The 16,950-nt window shown below is 40.8% G+C and overlaps 1 protein-coding gene across 2 annotated transcripts in view; it reads left to right on the top strand.

Moving 5' to 3' along the window:
- Positions 1–16,950, top strand: part of LOC137132405 (fibronectin-like) — a 34,386-nt gene that overhangs the window by 10,954 nt on the left and 6,482 nt on the right. The window contains exons 13-49 of one of the 2 annotated variants that reach the window (XM_067514760.1): positions 202–323; positions 464–632; positions 862–1,047; positions 1,236–1,364; positions 1,542–1,631; positions 1,747–1,941; positions 2,760–3,038; positions 3,122–3,385; positions 3,744–3,838; positions 4,207–4,375; positions 4,468–4,554; positions 4,715–4,906; positions 5,310–5,582; positions 6,357–6,471; positions 6,558–6,634; positions 6,724–6,813; positions 6,921–7,187; positions 7,295–7,411; positions 7,653–7,817; positions 7,947–8,102; positions 8,245–8,358; positions 8,491–8,760; positions 8,906–9,117; positions 9,518–9,605; positions 9,801–9,986; positions 10,123–10,212; positions 10,746–10,937; positions 11,055–11,144; positions 11,782–11,890; positions 12,235–12,454; positions 12,721–12,891; positions 12,974–13,112; positions 13,239–13,406; positions 14,546–14,671; positions 14,785–14,891; positions 15,088–15,207; positions 15,598–16,816. In XM_067514760.1, coding sequence (XP_067370861.1) covers positions 202–323; positions 464–632; positions 862–1,047; positions 1,236–1,364; positions 1,542–1,631; positions 1,747–1,941; positions 2,760–3,038; positions 3,122–3,385; positions 3,744–3,838; positions 4,207–4,375; positions 4,468–4,554; positions 4,715–4,906; positions 5,310–5,582; positions 6,357–6,471; positions 6,558–6,634; positions 6,724–6,813; positions 6,921–7,187; positions 7,295–7,411; positions 7,653–7,817; positions 7,947–8,102; positions 8,245–8,358; positions 8,491–8,760; positions 8,906–9,117; positions 9,518–9,605; positions 9,801–9,986; positions 10,123–10,212; positions 10,746–10,937; positions 11,055–11,144; positions 11,782–11,890; positions 12,235–12,454; positions 12,721–12,891; positions 12,974–13,112; positions 13,239–13,406; positions 14,546–14,671; positions 14,785–14,891; positions 15,088–15,207; positions 15,598–15,666 — 5,708 coding nt within the window. In that variant the 3' untranslated portion in view covers positions 15,667–16,816. Of the gene's footprint in view, positions 1–201; positions 324–463; positions 633–861; positions 1,048–1,235; positions 1,365–1,541; positions 1,632–1,746; positions 1,942–2,759; positions 3,039–3,121; positions 3,386–3,743; positions 3,839–4,206; positions 4,376–4,467; positions 4,555–4,714; positions 4,907–5,309; positions 5,583–6,356; positions 6,472–6,557; positions 6,635–6,723; positions 6,814–6,920; positions 7,188–7,294; positions 7,412–7,652; positions 7,818–7,946; positions 8,103–8,244; positions 8,359–8,490; positions 8,761–8,905; positions 9,118–9,517; positions 9,606–9,800; positions 9,987–10,122; positions 10,213–10,745; positions 10,938–11,054; positions 11,145–11,781; positions 11,891–12,234; positions 12,455–12,720; positions 12,892–12,973; positions 13,113–13,238; positions 13,407–14,545; positions 14,672–14,784; positions 14,892–15,087; positions 15,208–15,597; positions 16,817–16,950 lie in introns of those variants that run through there. The other variant, XM_067514761.1, reaches the window with a different exon arrangement.

The following is a 16,950-nucleotide window of genomic DNA, read 5'->3' as shown; positions in this document are numbered from 1 at the left end:
TGGCTCAGATTACTAAAGAGAGGATGTGGTGCCATTGTAGTAGATTTTCTGCTGATCATAGTCAGGATTTAATTGAAGATATAACATATTAATAGCATTAATACATTTTTTTTTAGCTTGCTATCACATCCCATTGTACTGTACAAAAGAAACCGAAGCAGGACTGTTTACCCCTCTGTCTGTGTCATGTCTCTGTCCCAGGTGGTCAACGCCCTGTCCAGGTGATCATAACAGAATCGGGAAACCAACCCAACTCTCACCCTATTCAGTGGAATTCTCCATCATCTGCTCATATCACCCAGTACATTCTCAAATGGAGATCAGTGAGTTTTACGGATTTAATACCAGAAGATTGCTCTTTTTATCCCTGTCTAATATCTAACATTCAAGTACTGATTCTGCATTTTAACCTTGAAACCTCCCTCACAGCCTCTTTTCCAACATCATTTATCACATTTTACAGAAAAACAGTCAAAGCCCCTGGAGGGAGGTGATGATTCCTGGCCATATGAACTCCTACACCATCTCTGGACTGAAGCCAGGCATCACATATGAGGGCCAACTTATCAGTGTGCTGCGGTTTGGAGGCAGAGAGGCCACTCACTTTGACTTCACCACCACTTCTGGATCATGTGAGTTGAGTTGAGATTTCATGCTGTATGTGCTATCACACAATGTTTGATTTGGCTACTTTGTACATTTAAGTGCTTTAGAAATTGATGTTTTTCTTCGTAATGTGTCTGACTTCATCCAAATGCACTGGAAATGTCCTTGCAATTTTATAAAATACCTTCCCGCCCTCATTTTTTTTAAGGAGGCAACATGTATCCAACTCCCTTTCTTTCTCTGTCTCTCCTGCAGTGACTCCGTTATATGGCGTTACCACCCCGACTCCGCCTGTGGTTGACATCTCAGAGTCTGTGACTGAAATTACCTCTAGCAGCTTTGTCGTCTCCTGGGTTTCTGCCTCCGACACAGTTTCTGGCTTCAGAGTAGAGTATGAGCTCAGTGAGCAGGGGCAGAGCACTGGACAGCCCATAGTGCTAGGTAACTGCCAATACACACACATGAATATATTTGAATAGTTATTGCAATAGGAAACTGAACTGTATTATCAAAAATATTGTTTGTCAAAATAATGGGAATTTGGCCAAGACTGAGTAGTTGGTTTTTGCATTTTTCTTTAGCTGGTTATGTATAAAAAGTTAAAGCAATATGTATTTTTTTCCTGTCAGACCTTCCCCGCACAGCCACCTCGGTGAACATTAATGAGCTTCTGCCTGGACGGAACTACATTGTTAACGTCTATGAGGTTACAGATAATGGAGAAGACAACCTCATTTTTACTACCTCACAAACCACTGGTGAGTGGACACTTTTTCTTATTCCACATGCTCCTTTTCTCCCCTCTGGTAGTTTTTCTCTTTGTTACCTAAGGCTAAATAAAATACACTGAACATGAACACATGCCAGGGACTACAAATACATACAAAAGGCAGTGGTTCTGTCCTTTTAGTTTTTACACCTCATTTGTTCCATAGCACCTGATGCCCCTGCTGAGCATGAAGTGGAGGAGGTTGGAGAAACGTCCATTGTGATCAGCTGGGATAAACCATTGGCTCCCATAACTGGTACGTTACAACAATGTAAATTTATCACTGTGCTGTGGTTAATTTGAGCCCCTGATTAATCATCTGGGACAGTTACCTACATAAATTCGACTATGGGGTCTCCCTCTCCATGCAGGCTATCGTGTTGTCTACACGCCATCAGTGGAAGGTGAAAGCACAGAGCTGACTCTGCCTGACACAGCAACCTCTGTGACCCTGAGTGATCTTCGACCTGGGAAATTGTACAACATCAGTATCTACGCTGTGGAGGAAAGCCTGGAAAGTGTGCCTATCTTTATGCAGGTCAATACCGCTGGAAACCCACTGCCAGGTAAATGCTGAAATATCTGAAACCAATAAACTTGTTAATATGATGCCCTTTTTTTTCCCCTAGGGCTATACAGTGATGTGCAGTGAGATGTTTGTTAAAATGACTTTGACTTATTACTCTTGTCACAAGATTGCTCTCCAGAGTCAGCCTGTCATCTTGTGGAGTATGTTTTGATTTATGTAGATGTGTCTAGTTTCCAATACTAGAAGTAAAGCATTTTCTGATGGAAAGTGAAGTCATTGAGTTCACAGCTGTTGTGCTCCAATTCTGCTCAACTGGAGTTATGTAAAACTTCTCACTCTGCCAGGTTGAACATGCTTCTGGGCCAGTTGAGCAGATGTTGTGTGTGTGTGTGTGTGTGTTTGTGTGCGTGCTTGTACAGGCTGTGTGATGGAATACAATATGCAGTATGTGACCTACTTTAGAGGTAGTGCTGTTTCTCAGACAAGCAAATCTTCCTCTGCTTCTTTTGCTGACTTCAAATAATGTCATTATGATACAAGTTATCATCAGCTGTTGAAACCCACGGGCTGAAAGCTTCCAGATCAGTTGCATCTGATTGGATGTGGTTTTATAGATCAGCAAATAACAAAAATAAAATGTGAAAGTGTGCAACAATTTTGCACTTTCTTTGCAGAAATTGTGTCATTAAATTTAAAATGAGCAAATATGAAAGAAAGAAAAACCTCAAATTTGTCAGTTTTCAAATGATTTGCAAATTATTGCATTTTACATGTTTTCCTAACTTTTCTGGATATGAGGTTTATGCATGTGAGCAAATTCTGGCCATTTTGAGTTTTTTTTTTCTTCTTCCACAGATGAAGTTACTTCCCCGACAGACCTACAGTTCTTCGAAACATCAGATAAAAAAATAGTTCTCACCTGGACCGGTCCAGGTAGAGATGTCTCAGGTTACCGTGTCACCGCCATCCCCATCGATGAGTCTGGTTCTCCTCAGAGGGAGATGATGCTGCCTGTCAGTCAGAACTCTTACATTGAAGTAACTGACCTACAGCCAGGAACACTGTACCGCTTCAATGTGTATACCATCCACAATGGAGAGGAAAGTTTACCACTTATTGGGGAGCACACTACTAGTGAGTATTACTGATGCCTTTTAGCATTTTTTTTTCTTAACTTTTCCATGTCTAACAGTGGTATTTGACATCTCTCTTTTTAGAGCCTGATGCTCCCACAGATATCCATTTCGCCAATGTGACAGAGGACAGTGTTGTGATGCTGTGGTATGCCCCCCGTGCCAAAATCACCGGCTACCGTCTGTTCCTCACTGTTGAGGGCTCTAACCCCAAGCAGCTACGCCTGCCTGCCCGTCTTACTGAGTACACCCTCCTCAACCTGAAGCCTGACACAGAGTACACTGCTACACTACATGCAGAACAAGAGAATACACTAAGTGAAGGAGAGACAGCACTGTTTACCACAAGTAAGTGTCTGATGCAACATGTGAATGTGAAGCAAACCTGTTCAAATTATTGTTGAACCTATTGAAATGTTTTTAATGAAGTAAGGTTGGTGTATAATTAGATCTTAAAGAGGCATGTTACATGTTACCTGCACAATATTGCCAATGGACAGCTAATATACTAATTCCAAAAATGTAAGTACGAGCAGTTGTTCTCAAAAACCAAGATAAATCAGAGTAGAGGACACTGAAAAAGTGGAAACATGTAAAGGCACTGGGGGAATATAATTACAGTCATATGTAAATGTGGGATTTTTTTATGTTGTTTTTGATTCCCTGACAAGCAAATTGATCAGGACAAACATGTGCTTGTCCGTAGAGCCTCCAATGGGAAATGCTCCTCATTTCAGCACTGATGTGACTGACACCTCCATTATAATATCCTGGACTCCAGTATCACGCATTGGATACAAGGTTTGCTCACCATTAATACAAAAGTCATGTTTTTATTACCCATCACACACACATTCATAAATCTGACCATGGACCCCGTTCTGTCTCTTAAAATCCCCAAACTGGATTGTGAGATTGGCCTCTTGCACAAATGATTTCCTTTCATTTGCTGTTGAAGGCACATTCCAGTTCTTGTGGCTCCAGTGTAGGCCCCTTCAACACAGGAACTACAGATCACAAGGCAAAATGTGATTGGCCAGAACATGTCACACCAGAGATGAGAATGTTCTGCTTGCTTCCAAGTTCTTGGGAAAACAGTGATCTCTGACCTTTACCTCCTGTACCCCGAGTTCTTTGTCTCTCTGACTCTGTCTGCATTTATCTTCCAGCTGACAGTACGTCCCAGTCAAGGCGGAGAAGCCCCCAGAGACGTGACTTCTGACTCAGGAAGTATTTACATTTCCGGTCTAACTCCCGGAGTAGAGTACACCTACAGTGTCCAGCCAGTCATAAATGGTCACGAGCAGGGAACTCCAATCATACGCCGTGTTGTTACTCGTGAGTGTCATCATTTTCCTCGCTTGCCACATCCTTAGACTTGCTTTAACTTTTATTCCTCACCTGACTTCTCTTTCTCTACTTCTCTCCAGCTCTGTCTCCCCCTACTGATCTTAACCTGGAATCTAACCCCGGAACTGGAGAGCTCACAGTACAGTGGAGCGGAGCCAGTACACCAGGTACACACACATATACACACACACACACACACACACACACCACCATTCTAGGTTGTGCATAAGAACACAGGGTGGGTTCACAATCAACGCATTATAAATAAATATACAAACAGATAAAGGGCTCACTTATGTTTTTGTTTTAACTTCCCTCTCTCTCAAGACATCACTGGCTACAGAGTGACATGCACTCCCACCAATGGACAGCAAGGAAACAGTGTAGAGGAGTTCGTGGAAGCAGGACAGAACTCCTGCACCCTGGAGAACATAAGTCCAGGAGTAGAGTACAACATCAGTGTTGTTACTGTCAAAGACGATATGGAGAGTGCTCCTATATCAACTGTTATCACACCAGGTGAGTTTGACCAGTCAGAAGTGACCAACATCTGAGGGGCCATGCAAAACTGTAGTAGGACTGTTTTCCATACAACTGCTTTATTTGCTGGGTGTATATTAAGAAAGGAGAAGCTTCAGTTAATAACAGTTGAAACTTCACTGGATTGTAATATATGCCAGGAAAAACAACCCTTCCATTGGTGTGATATAATTGAATATCTCAACCCATTGGAAGTGGATGTTTTTGTTGCTTGTCTTAACTGCTGCCTTTTCTGTGTTGCTTACTTCTTTCTGGCACTCACCTCTAACCCTTTTCCCTTTTCATCATCTTTTGCCTCTTGTTTGGTGTTTCTGCTGTCTTGTCTTTTTCTTTCTTTTTCTCTACATCCTTTCCCCCCCAAACCCTTTCTTCACCTACATAGAAGTCCCACAGCTGACAGATCTCAGCTTTGAGGACGTGAAAGACACCACCATTAGTCTCCGCTGGTCACCGCTCAACACCACGGCCATTACTGGTTATAGGATCACAGTGGTGGCAGCAGGCGAGAGCGTGCCCATCTTTGAAGACATTGTGCTGCCTACGACTGGTCACTATACTGTCTACGGACTGGAACCTGGCATCGACTATGACATTAGCGTGATCACTGTGACGGAGAATGGCGAGAGCAAACCCTCCACTGTCACCCAGCAGACCTGTAAGATGCATGTTTGATTGAAAAAGATTTGCTTAACACTAATATCAGAAAATTTACTTTTTCATGTAGAAGTCGTTGACTCTTTGTCCTCGTGTCATTTTTGTGCAAAGGCAAATTTATTGGTAAGGTACATTTCCTGTCAAAAGACAAACTCAGCTTCAGATATATTAGCACAGAATCATTACAAATAAGCAAACAAAGACACAAAGAATAAAACATTTAACACATGCAAACAAAAATACAAAAAATAAAGACAAGCTGAAAAACAAAGAGTAAGAAGGGTCTTAAGGAACGTGATGATTATGTAATGTAATAAGGTTCTTATTAACTCTTAAGATGTGGCAAAAACAAAGCAAAACTTTTAAGTTGCTGCATGCTCTGTTGTCAGTTTTATAGTTCGTTTTGTCTGTTTGAGTGTGTGTTTGTGTGGACATCTGGTTTTAGTTGAGGGGATTTATCTAACTTTGTTCCCCAGTGCAAACACTTCATGTTCTCTCACTTTAAGATATAAAACATCAGGCATAGATTTACACTGATACACACACACACACACACAGATGGTAGTGTGAATGCTTGTCTATTTTAGTTATTTTAATATTATTTTTTTATGCGTTTTTCTTTTTGCCATTTGCATTTTTTTTAATATTCATTCTCATAAAACTATTACACCACCTTTTAGTTGAATGTAATTCGTTGTAATGAATCTGCTGTGACCTTTTGAGTACGATCTGCATCACATAGCTTGTTTTCTTTTCCTTTTTTATTTTTCAATAGCTATACCAGCCCCCACTGATCTCAGTTTTGGCCAGGTGGGCCCCGACAGCATGGAAGTAACCTGGGTGTCTCCCCGCGTCCCTAACACTGCTGACATTAGCAGCTTCCATATCAGGTTTACATCTTGATCATGAATATTTTTCCCTAGAGTACAAACATGTAGCGCACCATAAATGAAAACTTAGTACTTTTATTGTTCAGGTATCACCCCATTGATGAGGAAGATGACATCACAGAAACCACTGTGGGAGGCAGCACTAACAATGTGGTGCTAAGGAGTGAGTTAAAGCAAAAGCAAAAAAAACGTATTGACGTACAGGAATACAAGTGACTACATGTGTGGTCACCTCTTCTCTACTGTCCACAGACTTGCTGCCCAACACAGAGTATCTGGTGAGTGTTGTGTGTGTTTATGAGCAGAGGGAGAGCTCACCTCTCATCGGCACCCAGAGAACAAGTGAGTCTTGCTTAACTGACTTAACAACAGAAATACATCTGTTCAAAACATGTTTCACCTCCACTGACCTTCATACATGCTTTTCCACATCCCCTCACTTTCCTCAGCTCTGGATTCACCAGTGGACTTGCGTTTCTCTGAGATCTTCACCAACTCCTTCACCATCCATTGGCTCGCTCCCCAAAGCAAAATCTCTGGCTACCGTATCCGTTACCAGATGGTCACTGGTGGGAGGTTCAAGGACGAGAGGTTGCCCCCCTCTAGGGACCACTTCACCCTGACAGGACTCAGTTCAGACACAGAGTATCTGGTCAACATATACGCAGTGAGCGGGACCCAGGAGAGCCTGCCACTCAGTGGGAAACAGAAGACAAGTATGAAATCCTGATTCACTTCTTGTACTGTTCCACCATGAACTCACCATGTTATCATCAGTACAAGGCTGTTTATATATTTTTCTGACTTTTTGCTCTCTCTCCAGTCTCTGATGCACCTACAGACCTGGAAGTACTAGACTCCACCCCAACCAGTATCACTGTCCGCTGGGATGCCCCTCCTGTCACTGTGCGCTACTACAGGATCAATCATGGTGAAACAGGTGAAGTAGCTATAATGGATCAAGAAACTGATTTAAACATTTCTAATTAACTGTATAATTCAGTTTTTCCCTTTTTTATTTTGTTTTTTTCAACGCAGTGCTCTTTGAGTGTGTACATTTTCCAATTGTTATAAAAAGGTCTTTAGGAATTACTAATCACCTCCTTTCAATGTCAAGTCAATCTATGTTTTTATCAGTCTTTTCATTTTGCCAGTATTTATCATTGTCTATCTTTATCCAGGAGGTCACAGTAATCCCAAGGAGTTCACAGTGCCTGGCACTCAGTCCACTGCCACAATCTCTGACCTGAAGCCTGGTACCGACTACACTATCACTGTCTATGCTGTGACGGGTCGGGGTGACAGCCCTGCAACCAGCATTCCCATCTCTGTTAAACACAAGACAGGTAGACGCACAAACAAACATCATACTCCTTCAGACACAAAACATCATCAAGCATTTCTAATGATTGTTTCCATGCCTGTGTTTATACTTACGGCTTTCTCCTCTTCATCTCTCCAATTTTCTCTGTTAGCTGTACACTCCCCTTCTGAAATGGAAGTGACAGAAGTGAATGACAACAGTGTCACGGTCAAATGGAGCCCTGCCCGGGGTCCAATCCAGGGATACAAGGTGACTGGTGTCCCCAGAAATGGACAGGGGCCATCTTTCACTGAGGTGGTGGCTCCAGGTATGTTATAACCCAAATTCTTACTATGTAGTGCTTTAAAAATATTTAAAAATTCGATTAGCTTTTAGCCCGAATCATGTATCTGGCCTTCCTGTTTAGTATAGTCTAATTTATGTTTTTCCTTGTTTTCATATCTTTCCAGACCAGACGGAAATTACTTTCTCAGGCCTGATGCCCACAGTAGAGTACGTTTTGAGTGTATATGCTCTAGGGCAAGATGGAGAAAGCTCCCCAGTGGTGGTGAATGCTTTAACAAGTGAGGATTTATATTACTATAAAGATATTTGCACATCATTATTACTTGCCAAATTCACACAAATTGAAAAAAACAACATCCTGTCTTGTCCTCCTGCTTCCACCAATCCGACTGCCTTCTCTCCCTTTTTAGACGTAGACCGTCCCAAAGATTTGACTTTCTCAGACATTGACTCCACCTCACTGCGACTCACCTGGGACAGTCCTGAGGGCATTGTTACATCTTACCGGGTCATGTATTCAAGTTCAGAGGAGGGTGAGAGGGAACTGCAACCTGCTCCCCGAGGCGATGCAGAATCTGCTGTTATCTATGGTCTTCAACCTGGCACTGAATACACTGTGAAGGTCATCGCTCTGCATGATGACACAGCTAGCACACCACTGGTTGGGAAACAAGCTACAGGTATGGAAGAAAACCAAGTAGTCATTGCATTTAAAATACTTTATTCTAACTTTAAAAGTTGTCGACAACTGTCTCCTGTGCCAATACTGCCTCCCTCTAACTGGCTTTATTTTTACTTTTTTTATCCCCTCCAACCCCACCCCAGCCATCTCACCTCCCACCGATCTCCAATTCTCCCAAGTTGGCCCTACCTCGTTCACCATGCAATGGGCTGCACCCGGTCAGGAAAACCGAGTAACTGGGCTTACAGGCCTCACAGGCTACCGTGTGGTGGTGAACCCCAAGAACAAGAGTGGACCCACCAAAGAGATCAACCTGGCCCCAGACAACACTCAGGCACACATCTCTGCACTCATGGTGAGTGTGGTGATTGCAAATGGAGGACTGCAAGTGTTTTCTTGTTTCTTAAAAAAAAAAAATCAATAACAGTGTCAGTGCAGTGTCACTATGCAGCTTTTCTAAAGACTGGTTATAACAGAAATCTTGAGCAAAATTTACAGCAATTGGTCTCCATTTATATCACCAGAATAAGACAATCATCTAACAGAGATATCGATCACAGTGAACATTGTTCAACTAACAACAAAAGTGACTTATATACTACTTTTAATTTAAGTTTTTATAGTTGTTTTGTGCCCTAGTAAATTAATACATATCCAAACAGTTGCTGCAGCCAGTAAACTTAAAGTCACTCTTATGGAGTCTGTACATAACTGAGAGACTGAATTATTTTCTTATCTCTTCTCTTCTCTGTCAGGTTGATACTACATATGAGGTCCATGTATATGCTTTGAAAAACTCTCTGACCAGCAGGCCAGTACAAGGAGAGGTCACCACTTTGGAGAGTGAGTCACTATTTCCTAAACATTCAGACAAATAAATGCATAGTTTTGATTTATGAGTATGGAGAGGTGTCCTTTGTGCTACATTAAGTTAGGTGCTTATAGTTCTTGTACAAAAACTGTTTTATTCTAGTAAAAAAAAAATATAGCCTTTGTTCTAATTTTGTTTCTTCTCCCTCTTTATTCATCTATACCCAGATATCAGCCCCCCTCGTCGTGTACGCATCTCTGATTTAAACGACTCTTCCATCACTCTGACCTGGCGCTCCAAGACAGAAACCATTTCTGGCTTCCTGGTAGAGGTTACACCCATCTCCTCTGCTGCAGGCTACATACCGATTCAAAGAACCGTTGGCCCTGACTCACGCGCATACACTATTACAGGTACACAGATAAGAGAAGCTCTCTGCATATGCATTAAATCCATAAACATCCAGCGTCAACCCAAACCTGTATGAATATTTACATCAGATTCTTTTACACATTCCTTCAGTAACATATCATTGTGTCTTCACTTCAGGTCTGGAGCCAGGAACAACTTATAAGATCAATATGTATACACTGAAAGGAAATGGACGCAGCCCGCCTCTCACGCTCACTGCCTCCACAGGTATTCATTATCCATTTTCTAGAACTCGTAAGAACAGTACATTAACATACGTTAAGACCCAAGATTTTCAGCATAGTGAGATCTGCGTTGCCTGTGATGAACTCAACAGCCTTCTGCCCACCTCCTGAGACCACCACCCATCTGTGTCTCCCCAGGGAGAAAAGGCATGCAGCATTGATGGGCGGTTAAGGCTCAGACTTGTTGCATTTTGTTGTAGGACTGTTCCTATAGAATGACCAACTGGCATCTGCCTTAATTTCAGCAATTCATCCTGTTCAAGTTGATAGTGCTTCAAAATGCCATTTGCCTGAGCGTTTGTTTCAGTATTGGATCCTGCAAATGCAAACGGGGAAAAAAATCCCTGAAAGGACCAGTGTTTGAGGAAGATCAACAGGGGGTAGTCCCCAGTACTAAGTGTTCTGAAAGCGCCTGTTTTAAGAACATTTTCTTTGTTCAGTTGAGAGATTGTCTGCCTCTTCATAGTGATAAGTTTGCAAAACATACGTGTATTCAAACGTTTTTATCTCTTCCAGCCAAACCCTTGCTCCTCCCACCCACCAACATCCGCTTCACCTCCCTGAACCCGAACAGCATCTCGTTCACCTGGGAGCCATCTCACAGCCAACGAATCACTGGATATTATGTTACCTACCAGAAGGCTGGAGCTTTGCCTCAAGAATTCACTCCCAGACCCCATGCGGGCCAGACCTATGCTGTTATAAATGGTGAGACTATGGTGCACAAAATTAACTGTACACAGACAAGAAAAACATACATGCAAATACAGTCATTTAAAAATGCTACAAATGACAAATGTTCACAACTTTGTGTTGTTTTGACAGGTCTGAAACCAGGAACAGAGTATGTTATTAAGATTGTTGCTCTGCAGAATGGTTTGAGAAGCACACCTCTTGTAGGCAAAGCCAGAACACGTAAGTATTGCCACCTGTCTGTGCCAACTTTGGATCCAATTTCTTTCTTTCATTAACAAAATGCATTGCTTTACGACATTATTGAATGACAAAAGCAGTTTCTCCCAATATTAAATGAGTAATTTCTCTCCAAGTTAAATTATACTTCACATATAACATTTTGAACTTATTACATGTTGTTGCTGTTGGTGGGATAATAAAACAGTTCTTAGGTCTTGACATATAAATGCTGATAGAACCGTAAAATGCAATTTATCGGATCTGTCTACAACAATTGCAACGTAGGTACTTTACATTTGTTTGGTGGGGGGAATTACAGTATTTTAACACTGGTACTAATTAATTGGTCATTTGTATATTGAGTGGTACAAACATGCATACGGTGCCGTTAGCAGAAAATGGACTTGTGCTGAAACCCAGAGAATGTAACAACTGTTGTGTTACATTCTCATACTACACACTACAGAAAAACTCAAAGGCATGATTCAGTGATCCCCTGTTGTTTAAATCAGGAACCCAGTGCAAACACAACTATGTTTTGTTTTGAAATGCTAAAAAGATCAGCTGGTAGATTCATCTATTAGGATGCCTTGTTTGCCTCTAAAATCTAATAGACATGTGTCTCTTATGCAATCAGAGCCAGCTACAGATCATCAGTTATTGGTTCCTGAGCTTCCTCAGCTTCCTCTTCCTCACCGGCCCAGTACTGACATCCTGGATGTTCCAGAGTCCTTCAATGACAAACTGTAAGAACCTGTATAATCATGCTTTATGATCATGATGTTGGCATGGGTTAAGAATGTGCCGTTATAAATTTGTTAAAGACAGAACAAAACTTCCTATGACCCTAAACTTGCACTTGAGTCACATGAAATGGAGACATTTCTTTTTGTAGCATTGACTTAGATATTTTGCTTGCATTCTGCCTCTCTTGTAAGTCATTTAGGTAATACTGTAACTTCTGCCAAATGTCTAAATGTAAACGGTGCTTGAGGGCTTAAGAATGTGTTTTTATTTTTCATAATCATACTTTCTCTCCCAGTAGCATTTCTATTGTTTCTCTTGATCTAATCTCTGTTTCCATGTTTAGCTTTACCTCCAACCATGTTAACTTGGCTGGTACTGGTGGCCAGAATGAACTAGGTCAGCAAGGCCAGCATATTTACACGGAGTTCCAGAGCCTAGGTCCTAATCATAGACTTCAGGGCCCCTACAGTGGACTCAAAGAAGGCCAGAGACCCACTCTCAGAGAACCCCTTGTCTATATTCCTGTAGCAGGTCCTGATGGAAACAGAGTCCCCTTGGTCAAGGTGTGTAAGGCTGATAAAGTGGGTCCAATAAAATTGAAAACTGTTTGTGTTCAGCTTTTGTGTTTATATTGTGGACATAAAAGTTGGACTGATCATAATGATACATCAGCATTTATCAGTTCCTAATATCTTTTTAAACCACATCATATTTTTATATAAAAACCACCAGGTGATATTACTGTTGTGGTTGATTGGTTGATTTCCTTATTATAAAATCTGATATTATGAACTCACTTTATTGGTACACTTTGTGTTTGATCTTACAGGTGAGTGAGGGTCCTCTGCCAGGTCTCGCATTTGGTTTCCCTGATAATGAGACAGAGTTGCCCCAAGAAGCAAAGACAATTACAACCATCTCCTGGCAACAGATCCCCCATACTTCAGAGTATGAAGTGTCCTGTAATCCCATAACCCACCTGGAGGAAAGGGGTTTCCAGGTAGAAATACACACACTCAAACACTGATATACTGCTAGAGATGTAAAGACGACTTATTAACTGTGTTTTTTTTAATACTTAGATGCGTCTTCCTGGCACTTCAGACAGTGCCAAACTGATTGGATTGACATCTGGAGCATCCTATAATGTTGTAGTAGAGGCCATGAAGGGTGGGGCCAAAGAGAAAGTTCTGGAGAAAGTTGTAACCGTTGGCAATCCTGGTACAGTAGTACACACTGTCACAGTTTAATCTATCTAATCTAAAGTCAGTCAGATATAAGTCTGCAAGTCAGAGCAAGGAAAATCAACTCATCTGGTTCTATTGTGTTTTTTCTTTCATCCCTTAGTTCCAGACAACATCCCTATTACCACAACCCAGGATGTGTGTTATGACACATTCACACAAACCTATCACGAGATTGGCTCAGAGTGGGAGCGCATGTCAGACACAGGTTTCAAGCTGTGGTGCCGCTGCCTGGGCCTGGGCAGTGGTCATTTTAGGTGTGATTCATCCAGTGAGTGGCTTAATAACCTCATCCCAGCATGCTTTGCATCCACCTAACACAACACCATGGAATTCAACGTAGAATAGTTCCATGTGATTTTATCAATAGGAATTTATGAGACGGCATTAGAAAAAGAATATATCCCACTATGAATTCAACAGGACACAGAGTAACACATTGATGTTTTTACATACCAAAACATTTCAGCATCTATATCTTGGTTTTAATATTACAGAGGCACTCTGTGTGCATATTGGCAAATAAGATGGTCCAATTTGGGTTATTTTTTAAATACTTCTACTATATATGTTATTGAATAATTATTCAAAAACATTTTACATTGTTATTGTAAATTGCTTAATTATTGCATTACAACAAGCCATAGAATTGTAAAATTCGTGTTCTATGTGGCATAACATGCAGTAATACAATTCCAGCAGCATGGGCAGCTTTAAAATAAAAAGATTGTAGTTTCTAAATAAATACGTAAGAATTAGTAACAATTATGATTTTTGTGCAACACGTTACACCATGCAACATGTTATAGCTGTACCCTATATCTACTGAAGAAGTTCTGCCTGTAGGTTGCCCATGCTGGCCTCCATGTTGTTTCTTCACAGAAAGAAGCCTGAAAGCTTTTCTTAGCTAACTAGCCAACATCAGTCTCAGGTGTTCGTTGTGTCTACATACATTTGCTAACATGATAAAACCTGAAACTGATATCATCCGTTTGCATTGTTTTAGGCCATTATACGTCTGTATAATATCCCCTCACTGGGATAGTGTGTATATTGGACTGGAAACAGTTTAATACTGACTGGTGTGTTTAAAAGTTTATCATTAAGTGTTCATTAACTTCATTGTTTGAGGAAATGTGTTTTGCACAATGATGAAGGGCTTTCTTTACTTTAGAGATCATGTTTAATACTTGTGACATTTAAGATTTCAATTGATGTTTGCTCTTTACATAAACTGATCCATAAACTCTTCTCTTCTGTCACATATCTACCTAAATCTGATTCCTCTCTATGTCAATCCCCTCTGTCTCCTCTCCCCTACATTTCTTCCTCCTATACTCCCATCATTCTAATGCTTCTCGTCATCTTTGTCCTGTTTTTGTTTCCCTCTCTGTGCTTCTCCTCTTTCAGAGTGGTGTCATGACAATGGCAACAATTACCGTGTTGGTGAAATGTGGGATCGCCGCGCTGAAAATGGTCACATGATAAGCTGCACCTGCTTAGGAAATGGCAAGGGAGAGTTTAAATGTGAACCCCGTAAGTATAGACACAGACACACGCGGCACTAGTTAGCTACGTGAAGAAAATACCCAATAGTTTGTGGATCACACCCACAGTATAAACTTGTACTGTTAATTATTACCCTTCAGATGAGTCAACATGTTATGATGATGGAAAAATGTACCAGGTGGGCAACCAGTGGCAGAAAGAATATCTGGGTGCCATCTGTACCTGTACCTGCTATGGTGGACAACAGGTGGGTAACACCTGTGGGTGTATGTGTGTTTCTTTGTGAGTGCACAAACCTAATCCTGGCAGTTTTTGGGAAAGTGTTGAATGTACAGGCTGAAAGTCTCCGTCTCTGCCACTGTGTGAACAATGAGAACTGCATCAAGGCAACAGTAGCTAGAGTGTGTTTGGATTTTCAGTAATCTTTCTCCGTCCTTTTCTAGGGCTGGCGTTGTGAGAAGTGCAGAAGACCAGGAGGACCCACTGATGTGGACGCTGACCTGCTGCAGCCTGTTAGCTCAGATGTCTTTGACCGATACAGAGAAAACGCACTACGTAAACTGGTGAGTGTGTCATCATACATTTTAGAATTAATATTCTGATCAGTTTTGTATAAAAAGAAAAATGTAACAACCCCTTAAAGGTTTAGTCTGATATAAACATAATGTGAACACACTAACGCTATTTTTTGGTTATGGCTTTAAAAATTTAGGATTTTAAAAGAAATGGTAGAGTTGTGGCAGGAAGAGCATCCGGCATAAGAACTCATACCTAATCAATGTGGCAACTCCCGAAGGGACAAGTCGGAAGCCATTGATCTTATTAATCAAATGGTTACAGTAATAAATAAATAGTCACTGATGTAGTAGAGGGCTCTCTTTAAATTGAATCACAACTAATTTTATGCTCTTCTCCTTTTTTCTTCTTTGACCCTGCTCTTTACTACTGTCCAGAACATCCAGTGTCCGATTGAATGTTTGAGGCCGGAGCTGCTCGCTGATGCTCAGGGTCCCACAGAATAAAACAAAGGCGGAGAAGTGAAAATCCTTACATTATCACAACCACTTCAAGGAGGAAGCCTCTTCAAGCTTCTGATGAAAGAAGATATTTCAATCAGATTTGTGCTTTAAAGGGTTTCCCCACCCAAAATTGTAGTGTCTTAAAAAGACTTTTCCACACCACTCTTTGTGCCTTTTTAAAGATCTGTCCAACTCTTCTGTTGGTTGGGATCATCGCTTCTTCAAAAGAAACAAGGACAAGATGAATTTTGACACAAATCTTATCAAGAGCACAAATCCTGCTGCTTTAACACCTCAAAACCTGCCTACTCCAAAAACACTGTTCTCTCTCTCTCTCTCTCAAACACACACACACACACACACACACAACAAATCCAGTATTGCTGTGCTGTTGTGTGCTGTTCCTGCTATATTGCTTTTTATTTCTGGTTTCCAAACATTCCATTACAGATTCCTTTGACAAAGTCAGAACACAGCACTCCTGATAATACTGTTATAATGTCCCTAATAATACCTGAAGCCAAACTTATGGTTTTTTCCACACCTTTGGGCGTCACTGTGGAAAATATTTTTAGAAGGCATTTAGGTTATGATAGAATTCATTTTCTCAGTCTTTAAAAATCAGATATCTGGAGTTTGTTGCAAAGTAAATGAGAGTTACACTTAGTAATTATGTACGGTTGTAAAAGCTGTACAGGAATTATATTATTAGTCCATGTCCGTTGCCTGGTCACTGACATTTTCCCTTAAATAAAAATACATTCAGAACAAGCTTTCCTTATCAATATAAACAGTGTTCATTTTGAATTGCTATAAAAGCCTTGCCCTGCAAACATTACAGTGTATGTTCATGAACTCCCCATGCAATAAATATTATAATATAGATCTGTAATGTTGGTGTTATATAATACATAAGGCATAGCACCTCTAAAATCTAAACAGCCAAAGCTGACTAAGTGTTAGTTTCATATTTGAATTAGAAAATTCAACATTATTCATTTTTAGCCACTTTTATTTATCTCATTTTATTCAGGCATTTTGTTCAATGTTTTTGGGGTGTACACTTTTTTAATTAACTTGTTTTTATTATTGTTGGTGCCAAACTTAAAACTACTGTGGACTGAATCTTTTTAATAAACAGAAAAAAACCCAAGTCTGTTGTCATTTTTATGTTAGAGGAACATATTTTTGAGCTTCTGTCTTACTGAGTAGCCTCCTCAGGGTCATGCCATAGAACAAATATGTAGTTGGGTAATAGGAACGATTTATGTTCCCACAGATTGGTGA

This window comes from Channa argus, chromosome 9 (assembly GCF_033026475.1).
Source record: "Channa argus isolate prfri chromosome 9, Channa argus male v1.0, whole genome shotgun sequence".
In the NCBI taxonomy this organism is placed as follows: domain Eukaryota; kingdom Metazoa; phylum Chordata; class Actinopteri; order Anabantiformes; family Channidae; genus Channa; species Channa argus.
Note: the sequence above shows the minus strand (reverse complement) of the source record. Positions and strands in the feature narration are given on the sequence as shown.